The sequence below is a fragment of the Phaenicophaeus curvirostris genome, chromosome 6, assembly GCF_032191515.1.
Source record: "Phaenicophaeus curvirostris isolate KB17595 chromosome 6, BPBGC_Pcur_1.0, whole genome shotgun sequence".
NCBI lineage: Eukaryota > Metazoa > Chordata > Aves > Cuculiformes > Cuculidae > Phaenicophaeus > Phaenicophaeus curvirostris.
The window spans coordinates 53,248,469-53,268,954 of record NC_091397.1 but is presented as its reverse complement, the minus strand read 5'-3'; the positions used below and the strand labels follow the sequence as shown (position 1 = coordinate 53,268,954).

Below are 20,486 nucleotides of genomic sequence, written 5' to 3'. Positions count from 1 at the left end.
TATTTCATTTGCAAAGCTGAACTGCTTAGGACAAAGTAGGATCCTCTGTTCTTGATAAATGTTGCTGAAACATACCACACCTCTCCCTGCATAAGTAAGGAGTGTTTCCCTCAAAATGCAGAATAGGAGGGGTAGCTTATTGTACATCACTTCTCAAAACTGTTCATATAAATGGAGTTTCTTTAATAGAACTGTTTACAGAGATGCCAAGGCTTTGTTCTGTTTTTATTATGCTTTTGTTAACTTAAATTTACTCTTGAAGGCATGTATATGTGGACACACTGGCAAATTAAAGCTCAAGAAAATATGAATAAATAGTTGAGCTTAGCAGTACCTAATAGCTAAGTTACTCCAGGATTCTTTTAAGCGTTATTACATATCAAAACTTTTTGGTTGAACGAACAAGTCTACCTACTGTAGGCACTAAGGTTATGATATTCCTATCCTAGATAGGATTGTGTTGCTGTCAAACCAGTTTTCAGATAGCATGTAGAGCTCATGGAAGCAAACCAAGTGGCTTAAACTAAGTTTAAAATCTTAATAAATGCCTTTTGAATAGCTTTCCTTATGCTTCAGTTTGTTCCTTGTCAGATATTAAACCAGTTAGTGTTTATATGGAAAAAAAAAAAAAAGCAGCAGTATTAAGGATTGCTTATCAGCTGCTTTTCATCCTCAAATTTAAGAGATATTTTAAGTTAACTTACCATAGGCTTCCTTTTTTAGGTACAAAGCTACACTTAATATAACATGAATAAAAATTAGAATAGTGGATTATTTTAAAAGTCATAATTTTTTTCCTGCTGAACTCCTAGTGGGGACTAGAGAAGGCTCTTCATGCATGTGTTTTCAGCCTGTATTTGCTTTGGAAAAATTCAGGGAGTTGTGGATCACAAAGATTGAAGAAGTGTTTTGGAACATTTCTTTTCTTGGATAAGAGTTACCAAAGAACAAATACGATTAAAAAGTCAGTAATAGAACTTGCAAAATGTGGGCTATCAATATGTAGCATCAGCGTATCTCTGCTGCATGCATGGAATCCCCAACATAAGAAGGATATGGAGCTGTTGGAACGGATCCAGAGGAGGGCTACAAAGATGATCAGAGGGCTGGAGCACCTCCCATATGAGGACAGGCTGAGAGAGTTGAGCTTGTTCAGTCTCCGAGGAGATCTTATAGCGACCTTCCAGTACCTGAAAGGGGCTACAAGAAAGCTGGAGAGGGACTATTCATAAAAGGTGATAAGACAAGAAAGAACAAGTATAAACTGAAGAGGGGCAGATTTAGGCTTGATATAAGGAAGAACTTCTTCAGTGGTGAGACACTGGAACAGGTTGCCCAGAGAAGTTGTGGCTGCCCCATCCCTGGAGGTGTTCAGGGTCAGGTTGGATGGGGCCTTGGGCAGCCTGAGCTAGTGGGAGGTGTCCCTGCCCATGGCAGGGGGCGTGGAACTAGATGACCTTTAGTGTCCCTTCCAACTCAAACTATTCTGTGATTCTATTTTTATGCATGTCCCCTATCACCAACATGAGGAGAAACTGCAAATTTGTGAGCTGCTTGTTACTTTTCCCAAAGACGTTTTGGTATGTGGTGCAATAATCTATAAATGAACGCTAAAGTTAATTTTAAAGGAAGACCAAGCCAAGACATCAGTAGAAGTATATGTGATGCTAAAACGCCTTTAAACAGGACACAGTTATTTAAAACACCAATGCAGATAAGTGTAAGGTTTAGAAACAATATACACGTGGTTGTTCAGGAATGTAAAAACAACACACCAGCGCTTCTAACAGTCTTGGTTACAGTCTTTAATTGTAAATTTAGATTCCTAGCAATTTTGATGCTCAAGCTCCCCCCACCCCACCTGGTTTTGTTTTTTTTTTTTTTCCTCTAGGTTTTTGGCATACACCATGGTGGGTCTGTGCTGGAAGCTGTCCATCTTCTTCTTTTGCTATCAAGTTGTCTCAGGAAGAGTTAAGAGGGAGGGGCATTATGTTGCTGCAGTGTACGAACATGAGTCCATACTGAGTCCTAACCCAGCAGCCCTGGTTGATCGACAGACTGCGCTGGAACTCATGGGCAGGAACCTAGACATCTACGAACAGCAAGTAGTGGCTGCTGCCAGACAGGTATGTCGCAGCTCAGCCAGCCGTTGCCTGTGCCCTATGTATATATAGACTAAGTGCTATTTGAGGATAATCTTTTACATTTGTGTTCCCAGGCAACTAAAGCCATATTTATAAACATAACTATGGACTGTTTTTTCAGACATTCTGACCTGCCAGCAGCTTTGAAAAAAATCAGGCCAATTAGCAGCTTGCATGACTTGAGTTACTGCAAGCTTGGAAAAACATGCCTATAGTTATTTAGAATAAGGAAACTAATTTTCTATTTTTGGTCTGAATACCTAGCTCCTTTCTGTTTTCTTAAATGGTATGTTTTTATTGAAAGGTTGTCTTACAGGCAGCTGTCTTTGGGTTTGATTTTATTCCAGTGCTCTCAATGGAAATTCCTGAATGTATCTAAAAATGTAGGAAGTTAAATGCTTCGGAAAATAATGTTCCACCATTAACAACTCTGTGGAAGTAAAGTTTTCCATTCCTTTCTCCTGCCCTGCATGGAATGGTTCTCTATTTAGATATATTTAGAAGAGAGAGACTAGTATTTCAGATTGTCCTTATGCACAGCCTCTCTTGTTGCCTCCTCAAGGCAGCCCAAAGCTGGTTCTACTGCAAAGAAGCAGACGTTACTGTCCCTACACAGGGAAGAACTGAGTTGCAAGTTTCACAAATCCCTTGTTTTGAACAGAAGAATTAAAATTCTTAAATAATTTGAAAAGGTGGTTGGGTTTGGGGGTTCTTTTTGGACAATGATGACAGGACATTGCAGTCCAGAAGCATAATAGCTATTTTTGTGCAGTACTGCATCCAAGATACATAAATTATCCCAAAGACATATCACGCATAGCACATTTGAACTGACTTTTCAACGCTTACAGGAATTTGACAGATGCTGTGTCTGATTTTAAGAGGAATCCACCATGTTTTTAGGAATAGTCCTCTTTAAACTTCAGGTAGAGCCAGCCTAGCTCTGGCATGGCTACATTTCTGCCAACATCTGCATTGCTTCCAAAATCAAGCTATTTCTGAAAACAGTACTCCCAGAACTCTATCCAGACCCATATACCTAATCATGGCATATAGCCCTGATTAAGTGATGCTGCAGCTTTGACACAGTTGTGCCTTTGACATAGTTAATCTGCAAATGGTATAACTCTGAAAAAAAGTTTAAGACAAATTTTAACACCAATCTTTAGCCTTAATGTTGTCATTCTCACGATTGAGATGAACGGAGAATAGTTACGGTAAGAATTTGGGTAAAGTCTGCATGCCCTTAAAATAATATCAAATGGGTTATTTTTCAAGTTAAAAGTATGTGTCAGGTTAAGGAAGCTTTTTATACACATAGTTACACCTACTGTGAAGTCAAAGAAAAGCTATTTTCAAACTACATTAATGTAAAAACATACTTGGATTATCCTTAGCTTTCTGTAGCTCTTTTATCCAGCAGATTCCCTTTTTCCCTCTTTGTATTTAGTTTGGTTTTGCTTTGCATACAAATTGTTTCTTTGTTTTACGTACAGGGGGCACAGATCATTGTATTTCCTGAAGATGGAATCCATGGCTTCAACTTCACCAGAAGCTCCATTTATCCTTACTTAGATTTCGTTCTGCATTCACAGTCTATGAAGTGGAATCCATGCAAAGAGTCTTATTTGTTCAATGACACAGAGGTAAATGTAGGAGTGATTTCTTGCAGGGATTTGTGCTTCAGGTGGGGAAACTAGCTCTAGTAGTTTTGCTTGGGGAAGTAAGTAAGAAATTTAACAACTTGTAGTACCAGGTTCTGTTTTCATGGACTCTATGTTGGTTTCATTCTTCGCAGAGCAGGGTTTTAGATGCATAGATGCAAGGTTGGCTTGTTTAGGAGCCATCTGGATTTTTCAGCTCCTCCCCAACCTATGAAATGGTAATATTACTTTTGTAGCCCAGAAGGCCAACCATATCCTGGGCTGCATCAAAAGAAGCGTCACCAGCAGGTTGAGGGAGGAGATTCTGCCCCTCTATTCCTTGTTTGTGAGACCTCATCCTGGAGTATTGTGTCCAGTTCTGAAACCCTCAGCATAAGAAGGATATGGAGCTGTTGGAACGAGTCCAGAGGAGGCTACAACGATGATCAGAGGCCTGGAGCACCTTCCATGGGAGGACAGGCTGAGAGAGTTGGGCTGTTCAGCCTGGAGAAGAGAAGGCTCCAAGGAGACCTTATAAAGGCCTTCTAGTACCTAAAGGGGCTACAGGAAAGCTGGGGAGGGACTTTACACAAAGGCTTGTAGTGATAGGACTAGGGGCAATGGCTGTAAATTGGAGAGGGTCAGACTTAGTCTAGACATAAGGAGGAATTTCTTCACCATGAGAGTGGTGAGACACTGGCACAGGTTGCCCAGGGAAGTTGTGGCTGTCCCATCCCTGGAGGTGTTCAAGGCCAGGTTGGATGGGGCCTTAGGCAGCCTGATCTAGTGGGAGGTGTCCCTGCCCATGGCAGGGGGGTTGGAACTAGATCATCTTTAAGGTCCCTTCCAACCCAAACAATTCTATGATTCTGTGATTCTAATAAGAGACATTGTGAGCGATTTTATTTTGAACATTGTTTTCTATAAAACAATATAGCAGTAATTTTTGATGCATTCTCTTTACTCAGTTTTAATGACTTGATGACATCAGAACATTCTGACTTGGTGATTGTGTGTAAAATGATTTGCGTAAAATGATTACTGTAAGTAACAGGTGACCTGCTCCAATGTATGAGAAGTCACAACTTAGCACAAACCAAGTATGATTACACAAGATGTGATGTGCAAGCCACTGTGCAGATGCAAATGATCATGATTAGAAGTTTACTGTTCTAGAGGCACACACACATCAGTTATGCTGCCTTCGCAAAGCTTTCAGTTGACCTGTGGTGTTTTATAGCCATTGCTGCTCTGGCAACAGTCAGAAGGTTCTGAAAATTAATGCCCTTGAAACAGAGAGATTACTTATCTACTTACGTCTCTGTAAATAAAACCCAGATAATTGTTTCAAAGCTATTTTAAAATTAGTTCCTGATACACTTCTGAGTCTAGAAACCTACTGATTCTAACAGCTTATTTCACAAAATCATCAGTACTTTTAAATTTTACAGATAAGTTGAAATGTGTTCAATTTCTAGTTGATAATAATGATTTGAAAAGTGTTAAATATGTCATAGCTGCTTAAGTAAAACTTAACCTTCCATATTCTGAAGTGTTTATATTTCCCCATGCTGTTCTCCAGGTTCTTCAGCGTCTGAGCTGCATGGCACTGAAGAACAAAATATTCCTTGTGGCAAACTTAGGCACAAAGGAGCCCTGTGAGCGTACTGATCCTCACTGTCCACCTGATGGAAGATACCAGTTCAATACCAACGTGGCATTCAACGCTGACGGTGTGCTGGTAGCCACGTATCGCAAACACAATCTGTATTTTGAATATGCTTTTGATACCCCTCCAGAGCCTGACTACAAACTCTTTGATACCCCTTTTGCTGGCAAGTTTGGCATGTTCACTTGCTTTGATATACTGTTTTTTGAGCCTGCTGTGGAACTCATCAGACGATACAATTTGAAACAAGTTGTGTATCCGACTGCCTGGATGAACCAGCTCCCGCTCCTGTCTGCTGTAGAATTTCAACAAGCTTTTGCAACAGCTTTCAACATCAATATTTTAGCAGCTAATATCCATCACCCTGCCTTGGGCATGACAGGGAGCGGCATATACACTCCAGTCAAATCGTTCACCTACCACGACATGGAAAGTTACGGTGGGAAGCTCATAGTAGCAGAAATTCCAGTGATTACCACAGATTACAAAACTAATTTGGAGAGTAATGAAAGATTTGAAGAGAACTTACACCACTCATGTAAGACTTTGACAAGTGCTCCACTGGATGATCAAGTTTGCTTTAAGGAGGGACAAGAGACCCCTGGCAGAGGATCAGAAAAAGGAAATGATCAGTTACCACCCCTGTTTTATGCGGAAATGATGTATGACAACTTCACTTTTGTTCCCGTATGGGGGGAAAAAGGAGAGCTCCAAGTTTGTGCCAACACCCTTTGTTGTTACTTAAATTATCAGCAAGCTGTTTTAACCGATGAGTTATATGCTTTGGGAGTTTTTGATGGGCTCCATACAGTGCACGGCACGTATTATGTACAGGCCTGTGCATTAGTGAAGTGTGGTGGTCTCAGCTTTAGCACTTGTGGACAGGAGGTTACAGAAGCCACCGCTCTGATAGATTTCCAGCTATGGGGAAACATGAGTACCCCTTATATCTTCCCTTTACTGCTGACATCTGGTATTACCTTGGACTACGCTGATCACAGGGGCTGGAAAAACAACCACTATTTCATAAGCAAAAATAGAACATCTTCTGGCCTACTAACAGCTGCTCTATATGGGCGATGGTATGAAAAGGACTAGCACGGGTATTCGACTGAATTAGAAAACAACTGCCTGTACGTTCAGAGTATATATATTAACATAAGTTGTTGAACATCTGTACTTCTTAGAGCTTCAGGTATGTTTGTTACTTGACTAACTGATGAGATTTCACATTTGAAATTACAGGCTTAACCTAAAAGGTTGTAAGGACAGTCTGTACCTTGTTAGCTTATGTCCTACCAGAAGTAAAAGAAAAGAACCGCATTGCTTGTAATGTGTTGAGATGTTTTATATTGGGAAAATAATATTTCTCATTTCAACTGAATTTATTCCTTTTAATCGAACTTTTTGTTTTCTGGAGTCATGGCTGGGAGTATGGAAATGAATGGAATGGAAAAGCGTTGTAAAAGGAAGAAGAGTAGGGCAGGGAATGAAAAGACAAGTAATGTGCCTAACATGCATGAAAATATGTATGTGTACATACATGTAGCTTGCATACAGTGAGGTTCTGATGTCTGGTGTGGATGCCATGATCTTTTTTTTTCTTTTCTTACGAGCCAAAACCACCCAGTTGAGGTCATTGCCATTTACTGACCATTCTGTTGTCTGTAATCCTGTTAGAAAATCCCCTGCGTTTTCCCATATACTTTCAACAGCAAGCGAATCATTCAGTTGTGAGCATCTATGGAACAGCTAGTCTGGGGCAGAGGATATCAAATGACTGAAAAACTAGACTGCATGAAGACACAACTTCCAGCCTACTGTGTAAGGAATTGTGTGAAAAAAGAAAACGTCAGGAATGAATATCAGCAACTATGTTAAGTACTTTACCTCTTCCCAATTAAAAGAGAGTTTATTTCAAAACAGTTTTGACTTCTTAAACATCATCCATAAATTCATTTAACAGGAGCTGTGAAAAGCATATAACGAATTGTGGGACAGCAAGGTTTTTACATAAATACTTCGTGTGCCAGATGGCAGGTTCCTGCTGCTAAATGAATAAAACGAACCATTCTTTCCAGAGCAATAACTAGACTAAGTGCTATAAATATTGTACTGCAGTGACTGTTCTACTGCAGTGAAGAAGGTGGGAAGAGACTAGCTGGAGGATATTAGTTTGGAGTTAAATTCAGAAAAGGTAATTTATTCTCAAGTATTATATTTTTCTGTGATCTTACTAGCCGTTATGATTTCATCTCCATAATGGCATAAAACAGCTGTTCCTTTGGTGAGTCCTCACTTTGCTCTTGATCAGTATGTCAGCTGTGTTCTACCTTAGGGTTTCTTAGTTATTTATACTAAATAGGTATATGAGTACTTACAATCTTGGGCTCTTATCAAACCTTCCTTATCCAAGTTGTGTTGCACACAGTTGCACTCAGGTTTGTTTATCCTGCAGTGTATATTGAATAAAATATGGAGAAGGGAATAGCCTCCATCTCGTTAGACATAAACTTGCTGATGTAAAGTAGGCCATCCCAGTGCAGGGTTATTAAAAATTATTAATACTTTGGCACCCATAGAGAGAGCAGGTGTAGGCAGTGCAGGTCAGAAGTCAGAGATGATAGTGGCACCCGCAGATTATCAAACAAACGCTTGGTAGAAAAGATTAGAAAGGTTCAATTCAGTAACATGTTGATAAGAGTCTTGAATAACTGAGAATAAAAGAGAGCTTGAATAACAAGGTCAGCCCAGGGATGGGAAATACGTGACAGGGTAGGACATGAATCCTTAGATTTTGCTTTGCAACTATTTAAGGTATCTAATCTATTCTTTTAACATCAAAGAGCATCTGAGGCCTCAGTGTCTTATACTTTCTGAACTAAGTTGACTCCCAGGTACAATAGGAAGAAAACCTGCACATCTGTCACTTGACAAGGCTTGGAAGCTGGGATTTGTTTTGTTCTGTTGAGAATCTGAATAGCGAAATTTCTGGTTGCTTCTATTGCAATTTTACTGAAAAAGAAAGAACGTAAGGTGCTTTTCTGCTCTTTAAATGTTTAATGATATGAACAATATTAAGACAGCTTGAAAGGATCTTTACATTCCATATTATTGAACTACGTTTACAGCCACCACGTTAAACACTGCAATATTCTTTTCCCAGGCTTGGCTTGAAAATTGCTAAAACGTATCATGGAATGGAGGGAGCTCAGTTTATCCTAATGTAAAATAACATACAGCACCACTGGGGAAGCATGGATAATTTAGATACTGCTTTATTTGAAGACAGGTAACAGTGCTAAAGAGACTGGGATACCAGGTTGGAAACAGTTGCAAGAAATCTTCAAGTTGCAAGCAGGGATATTAATCATCTTCCCCTGTCAGGAACCTTCAGTTCTGAGATGAGTGGTGGAGGCAGGAAAAACCCCACAGCTTGAAAATATCAGTCACATCGGTAATTATTTTTCCTCCTTGCAATTTTCCTGGGCTTTAGATGACTGAACAACTCAAAGAAATGCTCTTTCTGAGGCTGCCATTTCAGACAGTTTTCCTCTGGGTAGGTATGTGAGGATACGTGGATCAGTCTGAACGCCTGGATGACTTTTATGGAATCCAGACAAGTGTTTGCCTTTCCTGTTAAGCAATAGCATGGAGAGGTTTTTGTGACAAGGCTTACAGATCACTGTAATAATGAGGTATTTTTTCAAGAATAACAACTTCTTTTGCCATTTTAAATTAATGCATTGTGGTTCCTTTGTGCTTAACATTCCTCTAAATATATGGGTATTATAGTGAGAAAAGGACTCCAGAAAAAGAAAAACGAGGCTGAAATTGCATCTCTTCACACTTAACATCTTGGGTTTCACTCTGCAGAGGACACTCATAGTTTATAAATTCCTGTCTTGTCCAATTTAGAATCACAGCTAGATTTACAAAAAAAAAGGTTTTAATTCTAATCTGAAAGAATTTTCCTCCAGCTGTCCCACCAGCTTCTGCAGCACGTTAACGGATTATAAGGAGGTCATCACAAATCATTGAGAGATTGCCAGTCAGTCTTGGATTTAAGGATTTATACGAACTTGCTGGACCACCTTCAAGAATTTAAATACTTGCTCCTGATACTGAAATGGATTTTGCTGAGTTTATATTCAGAACTACTGAAATCATGTTTTATGTTTAAGCTACTAATTAAGAGATTGTGAAGGCCTTCTCTCCAGGGTTATAAATCCCATTAAAACCAGGACTGGATTATTGTGAATCCATGCTTTTTAACCAAAAGCATGATGGCATTTCTTTTGGGAAGTGGATACGAACCATCAACAGAGCCACAGAGCAGATAAAGTGGTGGGAGAGGAGAAGGGATTCTTCTTCCAGAGCTCCCTCGCTGCCCTGTGGCACACTGAGCCAGAGAGCACATCCTCCAGTTCTCCACAGATGCTCAGCCTTTTTTATTTAGGTTTCAGTTTTTAAGATGTGAACCTGACTGATCCAAACATGGAATTAAGTAGCATGGGCTCCCTGGACACATCTAGCGCTGCTAAAAATGTTCCATGATTATGCACATGATTATGTCTTTTCTTTTTTGTGAACTACCATATAAATAGGATGTTGTTCTGGGTTACTGCAGTAGTAGTTTTCAAATAGACACAAGTCAGGAAGGCAAATTCCTCTCAAAGCCAGAATTATCGAGTGGAAGAATTGGTAAAGGTGATCTCATGCTTCTTTCTAGTCATCTTCCATACAGCTTAGGTTACAGCTTTAGGATCTTTCGTGCCCTTTATGTTAATGTTAAAAGGAGCAAAACTTTGAAGTAATTAATTTTTTAAATATTATCTTTTTAAACTAAACATTTATTATTTCAACTGGGAGACGAGTCAGAATTTTAAACAAGAATATATATGGCCAGGGGGGAAAAAACCCCAAACAAGAGGCAAGTTTAAAAAGTGTGTATTTCTAGCTCTGATTGTTCCCAGTATATTTATATGGTTATTTTGGAGATATCTAAGCATGGGGAAGTGGTGAAGAGTAAGGGGAGGAAATCCAAAGCAGGAGAGACAGAGGTCAAAACCCTTTTTCTATTACATTCGGGTAAACCCTCGGGGCAGAGCGGGAGATACTGATTCTTCATTTTCACAGCATTTCTGCTACCACACGACACTCTAAAAGTTACAGCTCAGCCTAGGAAATTAATACTAACTTGGCATTTTGTCCTGCAGAACATTGTTCTGAGCACTGCAAAAACCCATAAAACATCTCAGAAAGCAGAGTGCACAGAGTCGGTTGTTCTCATTCCTGAAGTCCATTCGGCTTTTCTTTTTCCAGAATAAAAAAAGAGGTTTTTCATTCGAAGATGCTGCTTCAGTGGCCCAGCCAAGGCTCGCTGTGCTTTTAGTGAAAATCCAAGAGACTGGATGAAGGCTGCAGCAATAGCTGTGCCCGCGTCATCTGTACAAAAAGAGAAAGATTTCTCTTAGAAAGAAGCAGGTTCCAATATAATTTTCTGGAAATGCACAGCCCGCCACTGAAGTATGAACACTTTTTTCCCTTTTTTTTTTTTTTTTACAGAAACCCCAGCCCCACCAGTATAATTTGTCTCACAGAAACAAGGAACTTTCTGTTCCTTGACCTCTCATTAAGAATGTGGTCGGTCTCTCTCCACAGTAGCGTGTTCTTCACACAAATCATGTTCCACTTCTGGAGTGAGACCATATACCAATAATGGGCCCAAGTATCACTTACAAGGTGCAATTAGCGTCCTGCCCAAACTGCCAGGTAGTAACAGAGGCCTGTGGGCTGTGCTCTTTTTTATTCCTTTAAAAAGGAAAAAACAACTACATGCAAATTGCAATCTACACGCTCACTGAATAATTTATAATGATGAGACAAATGAGATAAATCATATAACTCTGAAATCCCACATGAATTAATGATTTGTAATAAAGAGACAGATCTTTAGGCCTAACAAATTCACAAAACAATGTAATGCAAGTTAATGCAGAAAAAAGGCTTCCTTCCTCAAAAAGTGTGTAGTAATGAAATGGAAGAGGCACGATTTCTGACTGATGGAAGGAAACAGAGGTGTCCAACAGCACTGTTCTCTGCATTTGCTTGTATCCTGTATCCAAATCTAACTTTTACACCAATGCCTTTGGAACTTTTCTCTCCTCTGTCACCCAGGCCCACAGCAGACATCAACAGTTCTGCCTCTGCTGCCCTGCTCATTTTTGGAAGAGAGACGTGTCCCTCGCTGCAGCCTCGCAGACACCACTGAGGTAACAAGTTGTCTTCAAGTCAAATGGAAGGCAGCAAAGATAACAAAGGCCTGTTTAGATAATCTTCTCAGTTCCTTTAAAGCAACACAAATCGGACAGTTTCATTGAGAGAAATATGCAGCTGTTACCTTTCAGCTAACAGGCAGCTTCTTCGCATTCTGATTTATTTTTTCCACGGGCATATGAGGAAAAGTAGGTCTGTGCTCCTTCGACCTGTGTATTTACAGAGATGCAGTGAATCTCAAGGCAGATCAATACAGCAGCTTTGAGCGCTGCCTGCGCTCACCTGAGGTACATACGTCACTCCCACACAGAAAACAGAAATCACCATGTCCCCAAAGCCACCTAATTCCGCTCACAAACATAACTGCGTATATAAACAATGAGTACAGGCACAAATGGTTAAGAAAGTAGTAGTTAAAAGGAAGTCTAAAGGAATAACGAATTAATTTAACATTTAAAATTACTTTAAGCTTGAGAGCTCACCTTCAGTTTATAATTAAAATGCTAGCAAAGCCTTTGTGAAGTAGATTTTATAAATTCTAACAGTTCAACAAAAGAGACTTTGTCATTAATGCTTAGTAGATACAAATAAATTATTCATTACTAGAACTCACATTTGGGTTTTATTATACTCCGTAAAATATACAGGAATCTTGAAGTACTGAAAGAGTGCAGGTAAATACAGCATTCAAGCAGTCACTGTTTCTATGTACATGCTCATTAATTCTTCAAAAACCCCACAAAATTATCAAATAGATCAAAATATTGTCCCGTGTTTCCACACTATGTTCAGAAAACCAGCTGATAATTTACAATATCATAAAGACTTCCGGTTTCACAATACAAAAAGGATAAAAAGGAAATTGGAATCAGTTTGTAGTAATTTATTTGTACTTTACCAGGACATGCAAGGATTCCTTGCATGTACATAAACAAATTCACTTGAAAAGTAACAGTTATAGTTAAAGCAGAGCCTAATAAAGTAAATATTCATATTTAACAGACAAAACTTCAGCTTACTCATGTCAGTTTTTCATTCTTCAGGCAATTAAAAGAAACAGTAGTCTGTTATAAATTAAAAAAAAAAAAAATCTTCGGGAAAGTCTGAACTACATTACAGGGACCTCTTTCTGCTGTTTGTCTTCTAAATGGAGCACAACAAAGATACATAGCTCTTCCCACAGACCAGACACTGTACTTTTTTTCTAATAGGGAAATATACTTTAAAATTCACGTCCCCCACCCCCCACCCTTGTAACTCCTGGGTTTTTTGGAAAAAAAGTGATAGGGATATACAATTTTAACTTACACACGAATTTATGATGTAAGGAAGCAGACAAATCATTGAATAGAATTCTCAGTCACAACAGGCTTATCAAGACATTTCATTTCAATTTCATAGTTTGAGTTACTCGTGTATTTTTAAATTAAAAAAAAAAAATCTCAATCCAAAACCCAAAAGTTAATAAAATCTAAAACTGTGCAACAATTACTGCTTCCCTCCCGCATCTCCCACCCCTTCCCTCGTTTATTATACTGTACATTTTTTCACCCTGACTTCACCTTGTTAGCTGGTTTAATTTTAGTATTATAAAAGTATGACAAGACCATTTTCATTTCACTTAAAAAGAAAATGAAACTTAAAAGTACATCTGCTTTCTTAATAGTGTTGGAAGGCTTTCAGATGATTAAAAAAAACCAAACAAAACAAAACAAAAAAAAACCCCAAAACATTTAAACCCAAATCTAAGCTTCTTTTCCAGAAGTAATTAAGGTTTGGTTGAAACAACTTCTCAAACAACCTATTCCAGTTTTCACAAAAACTTATTTAATTAAAAAAATCTTTTAAGTTATTTGGTCCTTTGGCAATTTGCAGCACAAACAATGCCTACCGTACCAAACTCATTTATTGCCTTCAAAATGGTTTTCATTTTATTGATAATATTTAAATCTAGCAACCTTTGTGTTGTACAATAATGTTGTTCATTTACATCAAGTAGGGTGCCCGGACTGCAGAAATTACTCCCGGCACCAGAAACAGAATGGGAGCATAGAGTTAAATAAAACAGTTTTGACATTCTTTATTTTATTTTATTTGCCATGGATTCCAAATATTTATTCAAGAATTTAAGCTTCTTCGGCAAAATATGCTCTTAAAAATCCTCCTAGAGTCTCACAGATTTTTTTTTTTATATGCAACCACAATAAAAAAAAAAAATCTCCCCAAAGGTCTGTCCTCTTTTTGCATTCAAGCACTGGTAGCTTTTTTTCAAAAGCAGAAGTCTGACCTTCCAGCACGAGGATTCACTCTTAAGACCTACAAAACGTAGCTTCTAATAGGTCTCAGAATCTGAATCATTGAGTTCGTCTTCTTCTGTATACGGGTACCCATCTTCCCTGGCAATGTTGTTGAACGTACAGTAAGAGCTATGGTCACTCCTCATGATTGGCAAGGAGTCAAAGGTGACAGTTTTTGAGGTGTTGGTGTAATGGTTAATGGCATTGAACGTAAGAGAAGGTAACGTGCTGCTCGATGAAACAGGCATCATCGTGGCCAGAATGAGAGCGAGGCAATCGGCCACATCCTTGTTGGGCGCACAGGCCAAAGCTGGTGTGTAACCTGGAAAGACAAAACAAAACCTTCATTTACCATAAAGACGGTGTAAAAATTCCTCCAAGATCACATCATCTTTCAGCTACAAAAATATTTTACGTTGCTTAATTTGGTACTGTTTAAATAAGAAAGAACACAAATATAATGCATTATCAATTAGTATATTTTAACTTTCGGTTACAAAAACAACCCAGAAATTAGTGGGTTTTGGAAAAAAGATGCAATTAATTTGATAAGCAGTCGGATACTCTAAGCCAGTGAGTTAAGCCTGGATTTGTACCTGGTGAGGAAGTCACCTGGCTGAGGAGAGACAACTTGTGGCAGCCAGCAGTGATGGGTGAAAGCACTGAGGAAACTACAGCTCAACATGTTAAATGTTTTTTAATGCAGAAGCTTCCATACAGCTGCTCATCACAGTTATTTTAATAAAGAATGTCTATCTCAATAACAAGCTGGCTAAAGCATCAGGGCCAGGTAACTGAAAGGACAATTTAAATCAGCCCTTACGTTATTACAATATACAGTAATAGAAACTGCATATAAAGCCAACGTTTAACTATTTTTTAAGGGATATAAGTGGCGTCCCTCAGGGGTTCGTACTGGGACCAGTGCTGTTCAATATCTTGATCAATGATACAGACAGTGAGATCGAGTGGCTCCTCAGCAAGTTTGCAGATGACACCAAGCTGAGTGGTGCAGTTGCCACACTGGAAGGCCGGGATGTCATCCAGAGGGACCTGGACAGGCTGGAGAAGTGGGTCATCAGGTTCAACAAGGCCAAGTGCAAGGTCCTGCACCTGGGTTGGGGCAATACACAGTTTCAATACAGGATGGGGGATGATGTGATTGAGAGCTGCCCTGGGGAAAAAGACCTGTAGGTGCTGGTTGAGGAGACGCTCGACATGAGCCGAGAAGGCCCCAACCATGCCCTGGGCTGCACCAGAAGAAGTGTGGCCAGCAGGTCGAGGGAGGTGATTGTGCCCCTCTATTCCTCTCTAGTGAGACCTCACCTGGAGCTCTGTGTCCAGTTCTGGAATCCCCAACATAAGGAGAATATGGAGCTGAGGCAATGCCTGTTCTACCAGTAAGTGTTTTGGCTACTAAGGAATCATCTTCATTGTAGAAATAGATCCAGGTAAAGTTTTAGGATAGAGCTCAGGAGCATTTATTGTGTTGCATAATTGCACATAAGTTTTAAACAAGTAGGGACATTATGGAAAAGAATCGTAGCTAGACATTAAGAAAACAGCAAGCAGGGGACAGTTTGCAGTTGAGCTGTTACTTGCTCTGAACAGCCCTTGCGCTTGACGCTTCAAAGACAAACAGTTCCTGTACAAAGAAGCTTTCAATCCAAGGAAACACAGATAATTCAAGCACAAAAAGCACCAGCTGATCATGCGATAGGGCCGTACAGAAGCGCAGCGCAGCACGTGTTTTCATTGCTAGTAAGGAATCACATGACTTAAACAACTCAGAATTAATAGTAACAGTCTGCCGATGAGAGACATCCTGAGAGGATTCAGAAGCAAGGCCAGAGATTGCTACACTTGGGTGAAGACTGCGTTTCAGGCACATAAGGCAGAACAGAAGGCTCAGCACCAGTACTCAAATGCACACAATTTCGTATCTACAGCAGCCAACGATGGCATGAAGGTAAGATAATACACAAAGTTCATTCAAGCTGGCCATGCCAAAAGCCATGACTTTAACTAAAGTGATTTGATAAAAGCTCCAAGAAGAAAACCAAGCAGTCATCAGCTACCTTTGAGAATCCCAGTTCACCATAAAAAACATTAAAGGCCAGCGTAAAGATTAAACAGATTACTTGTTCTTTTAAAAGTTCTCTAAAAACAGTATTTATACTAATATTCAGTTATAGATCTTGAGCTTCTGGCTTTCATTACTAGGAATGCAGTCCCACAGTTTTATTCTTGCCATAGACAGCAAAATGAAGCAACTGCTTGTACCACGGAAGACTGACGTCTGTGTCCTCTGCCACTTATTTTTTTTAAGAACAAATTATATTTTTCTGTTTCTTAAATGACTGCAAACTGATCACAGAATCATCAGGTTGGAAAAGACCCATTGGATCATTGAGTCCAACCATTCCCATCAATCACTAACCCGTGCCCCTCAGCACCTCATCCACCCGTCCCTTAAACCCCTCCAGGGAAGGCGACTCAACCACCTCCCTGGGCAGCCTCTGCCAGTGCCCAATGACCCCTTCCATGAAAAATTGAACTTCCCTGAAGCCCAGGCTTCCCTGAAGCCTGAACTTCCCCTGGGGGAGCTTGAGGCCATTCCCTCTCGTCCTGTCCCCTGGGAGAAGAGCCCAGCTCCCTCCTCTCCACAACCTCCTTTCAGGTAGTTGTAGAGAGCAATGAGGTCTCCCCTCAGCCTCCTCTTCTCCAGGCTGAACACCTCCAGCTCTCTCAGCCGCTCCTCGTAAGGCCTGTTCTCCAGACCCCTCACTAGCTTCTTTGCTCTTCTCTGGACTCGCTCCAGGGCAACAAAAGGTATAAATACTTTAGATATTCTTTTAATATGGTAAAGGGACCAACGCCACTGAAATACCCTTACTCAGTTCTCATGTTTCCCACAATCCGTACTTGTATTCACGTAACCTTTGACAGGACAAACCCCTAAATCACTGTCCTCACTTACAGAAAGGCCAACAGAAGCAGAGTGAGTGAAGCAGCTTCCTTGCACAACCAAACCCAGAGCCTTTGTGGTAGACATGGGCTCCCCCTGCCCTAATGCAGAGCTGCTCCCTCCCCCAGGGCTTGAAAGTTTCCAGGAAGGTGCCTACTGGAAAATCAGAGCTATTAATGCGGTCAGTGCAAAGACAGTCCTGAAGGCAAACCAAACAAAGTCTTAGGCTTGAGAAAGAAGAAAGTCATCCGAGGCATGAGTCATCTTGAAAGCATTTACAAGAAAAATTCCTTTCAGAAAACTGGAGATCTCCAATATAAACTAGAATATGAGTAAAGGAAGGCTTGGAAAAGAACAAGACAAAAAACCCCAAACCCTCCCTTTTTTTTTCCAAAAAAAAAAAAAAAAACCAAACCAAAAGCAAAAAGCTTGCAAGGCCAGTGATCACTGCACTGAAAATATGAGAAATATCCACACTATGTCAGTCTCAGGAGTTAGAGGATGCCTCCTCTCTCTCCTGTGTACATTAGGAGGACAAGTAAAAGGCAGACTACCAGGAAATTCAGCCTAGTTAGTTAAACAGAGGGAGAAAAATCCAAAACAAAAAACCCCACAACCTTGAAAAGTTGGTTGAGTGACCAAAAAAACCCTTTCAGCTGGTGTTGAACCAAAGAAAAAGTTAGTAATTTCTTTTAAGACAAACCAAACTTGCATAAATAACGTAAAATTCAGCAGAATTTTTGTAGATGCAGGTGATGGCAAAGTTTCATCAAGACAGGTGTAGAAACATGGGAAAAGAACTGAAAGATTTGAGTGGGAATCAATACAGAACTGAGAACGAACCCTCAGCATGACTGTTTTTGGGAAGTTTGCTGGGCAGTTAATTCGCTGTTGCAGTTGTATTTAAACTTTTGAGAACAAATTTTCTTTTCCAAAGACATTAATTCTTAAATGCCTCAAAAAGTGACCTCACAACATTAAGAGATGCTCTATAACAAAAGCAGCATGACTTCAAATCTAGACTTTTAAGCATCCTATAAATTGTTTCTAAACTGAAATGAGGAGAATTTGAGTGCTGTTACTTTTTTCAAAGCTCATGTTTTTCAGTTATTTTCTGTAGCCCAGATATAGCAGCAGAGGACTATTAAGTAGTTTTATACAGCCAGAGATGCAAATAGAGACTACAAAAAGGTAAATGCAGCCTTTAGAGAGACAACTTCAAAAAAGTGGATCACCATTCCACACCAGCTGAGGTTCTGCTGGTTGCATGTTCTAGGTATCAAGACACACTTCCTTTACCTCCAATTTTATCTAATTCTATCTGAAATACCAAGCTTACATGGTAGATCAATGGACTCCTCTGAACTACTCTAAGATAAGAGGATATCAGCGTTGTGATACCAAGTGCCTGTTCCTTCAGTCTGCTTCACGAAACAGATAGCTTTCCCCTGCCAAGATGTATACATGTTATCCTTTTAAGCCATTCTAATAAAAAAACCCCACAAAGTTTCACCTATATTTTTACTTTTTTAGAATTAAACAAACGTATGTAATAATTTTTTTTCTTTAGAAACACTTCTACATTAGCAATAGATGCTGAAATCAAAGACAAGGAGACCTAAAGCAGAATTTGCCTATCACTACTGACAGCTTTTCCATTTAAAAGAATAGGTACTCTATGGAAATGAAGAAAACTCTTTCCACAGGTTTAATGAGCCTAACACCTACTAATACTTCTAATTAAGAAAAAAAATACAGTGACAGTTGAAATAGATTGAGAAATCTCATGAAAATTTCCCTTGCTCTGTCACACCTCAAAGCATTCATCACTTTGCACAAGCTGTACTTTATGCTGGCACATTGATTCAAGAGAAGAATTAATCATGAATGTTCTCAAGACTGCTTATAATTTTATAAACGAAGCAATTGCTATTAGAAAGAAAAGTTAAGAACAACAGTAAGGCACGAGAATAGGTAGCACTCAGTTATATTAAGGTTTAAAATATGAGCAGAACTAAAAAGAAGTTGAACATGGTACAGTTAAGATTCCCAGGCTGCCAGAGAACAAACAACTTTTTTCTCTGCTACGTCAAAGATTCACCCTAATAAGAGACTGGCTGCCTGGCTGCACATGAAAAGGCCACAAAAATACAAACAACATCTCCAGTTGGCATTCTGGTGATGAGAAAGAGAAATCAAAAAGCTATGTTTTCTATCTTTTCATTTTAGGAAGTTTCATTTAGCAGCCACCCCATCCTCCGTTTTAGGCAAGGAATGATCTTTTAAATCACTCATGTCACTTTAAACCGTGGGATTTGAGAAAAACACAGAGAAAGTCAGAGTAAACAGTAACAGAGAAAAAACTTTCCAAAGCGCAACTCTAATTAGAATTATTCATTAGGCACAGCCTTTGTGGAAAACAAACAAACCAACCCCCAAAAGAATACCCTGCACCATCCCCCATCCCCTCCAGCTACAGCTTTCATTTAAGTCCCATTGGGGTAAGGCATAAGAGCAGGAGCTCCTGCACTTTTAAAAGCACAGCTTCAGAGGACCACAGACGTCTTACATGAAAATATACATATAAGAAATCAGTATATCTTATTTTTCTTTTGTTCTTACAAGGTATAGGATTTATTCTCTGTGATAAAGCAGTTACTTTTTCTTACTGCTATGTGCAAAAAAACCGCTGAGGAGCCAGAAGCTTGAGACCAGTAACTGAGATCTATAATTTGTATTTGCTTTTAAAAACTAACACCAGCATACTCACCGTGACACAGCCAGACTCCTAACAGCTGAAAGTTATATTTTACTTCAAGTATTGCTTATCTGGCCACTTGCAGTATGCAAAGCTAGCGTATTTTTGAAACTACAAATGCAAACCAAACACTTCTATGCTGTGACCTGCATTGCTCTCCAAGTTTTTACTCTCCTTACACTTCTGCTGCTTTGCCAAAATGATCCATTGCCAACATTTTTTGTTCCCCATGGAAGAACCTGTTGTAAGGCTAACAGGAAGTTTTCAAAGCGTTATTGCTTTTCAGTAAACCGAGCTTAAAACCACCTTCCTTATGGGAAACAAAGTTAAATTTATTCTTACCATTTTCATCTACAGCAAGTACGCTTGCTCCCTTCCCTAAAAGCTCTTGAACTACAACCGTTAGTCCATTCCGAGCAGCGACATGCAGAGGTCTGCGAAAACAAGCAAAGTCGTATATAAACCTTAGAACAAGATACCAACTAACATAAGTAGCTTCCATCTAGTTAAAAGATTACTGAAATATTTATACTTGTCTGTTACTTATACATTATATAAATATTGTAGATATAATAACTAAGATAGAAAACCAGCAAATCTTTTTCCTTATAACAAAGAAACTATACAATAACAATTTCTTTTAGCCCACATAGTGAAGAAGTAGCTACTAGAAAAGACCTGCCTGCTTATGAACCTTATCATCTTAAAAAGACAGAAACATGCAGTAC

At 39.4% G+C, this 20,486-nt stretch overlaps 2 protein-coding genes across 4 annotated transcripts in view; one reads left to right on the top strand and one right to left on the bottom strand.

The window, feature by feature from the left end:
- Positions 1-1,891: 1,891 nt before the first annotated feature.
- On the top strand, positions 1,892-7,381 carry BTD (biotinidase). Its single transcript, XM_069860207.1, has 3 exons — positions 1,892-2,126; positions 3,641-3,790; positions 5,370-7,381. The coding sequence occupies exons 1-3, from the start codon at positions 1,908-1,910 to the stop codon at positions 6,552-6,554; spliced, it is 1,554 nt and encodes a 517-aa protein (XP_069716308.1). The 5' UTR covers positions 1,892-1,907; the 3' UTR covers positions 6,555-7,381.
- Positions 7,382-12,597: 5,216 nt separating this feature from the next.
- ANKRD28 (ankyrin repeat domain 28) overlaps positions 12,598-20,486 on the bottom strand; it is a 120,971-nt gene continuing 113,082 nt past the window's right edge. For all 3 annotated transcript variants that reach the window (XM_069860191.1, XM_069860189.1, XM_069860190.1), the window contains exons 27-28: positions 20,101-20,192; positions 12,598-14,354 (exon numbers count right to left, since the gene is read on the bottom strand). In XM_069860191.1, the coding sequence (XP_069716292.1) occupies positions 14,068-14,354; positions 20,101-20,192 (379 nt within the window). In that variant the 3' untranslated portion in view covers positions 12,598-14,067. The remainder of the gene's footprint in view (positions 14,355-20,100; positions 20,193-20,486) is intronic.

What these genes read in the sequence shown, in the direction of transcription:
- BTD (XM_069860207.1), top strand. Translation starts at nt 1,908, where the DNA reads ATGGTGGGTCTGTGCTGGAAGCTGTCCATCTTCTTCTTTTGCTATCAA. An exon ending in TAGTGGCTGCTGCCAGACAG is followed by an intron (nt 2,127 to 3,640) that starts GTATGTCGCAGC and finishes TTTTACGTACAG; the next exon opens with GGGGCACAGATCATTGTATT. An exon ending in ATTTGTTCAATGACACAGAG is followed by an intron (nt 3,791 to 5,369) that starts GTAAATGTAGGA and finishes GCTGTTCTCCAG; the next exon opens with GTTCTTCAGCGTCTGAGCTG.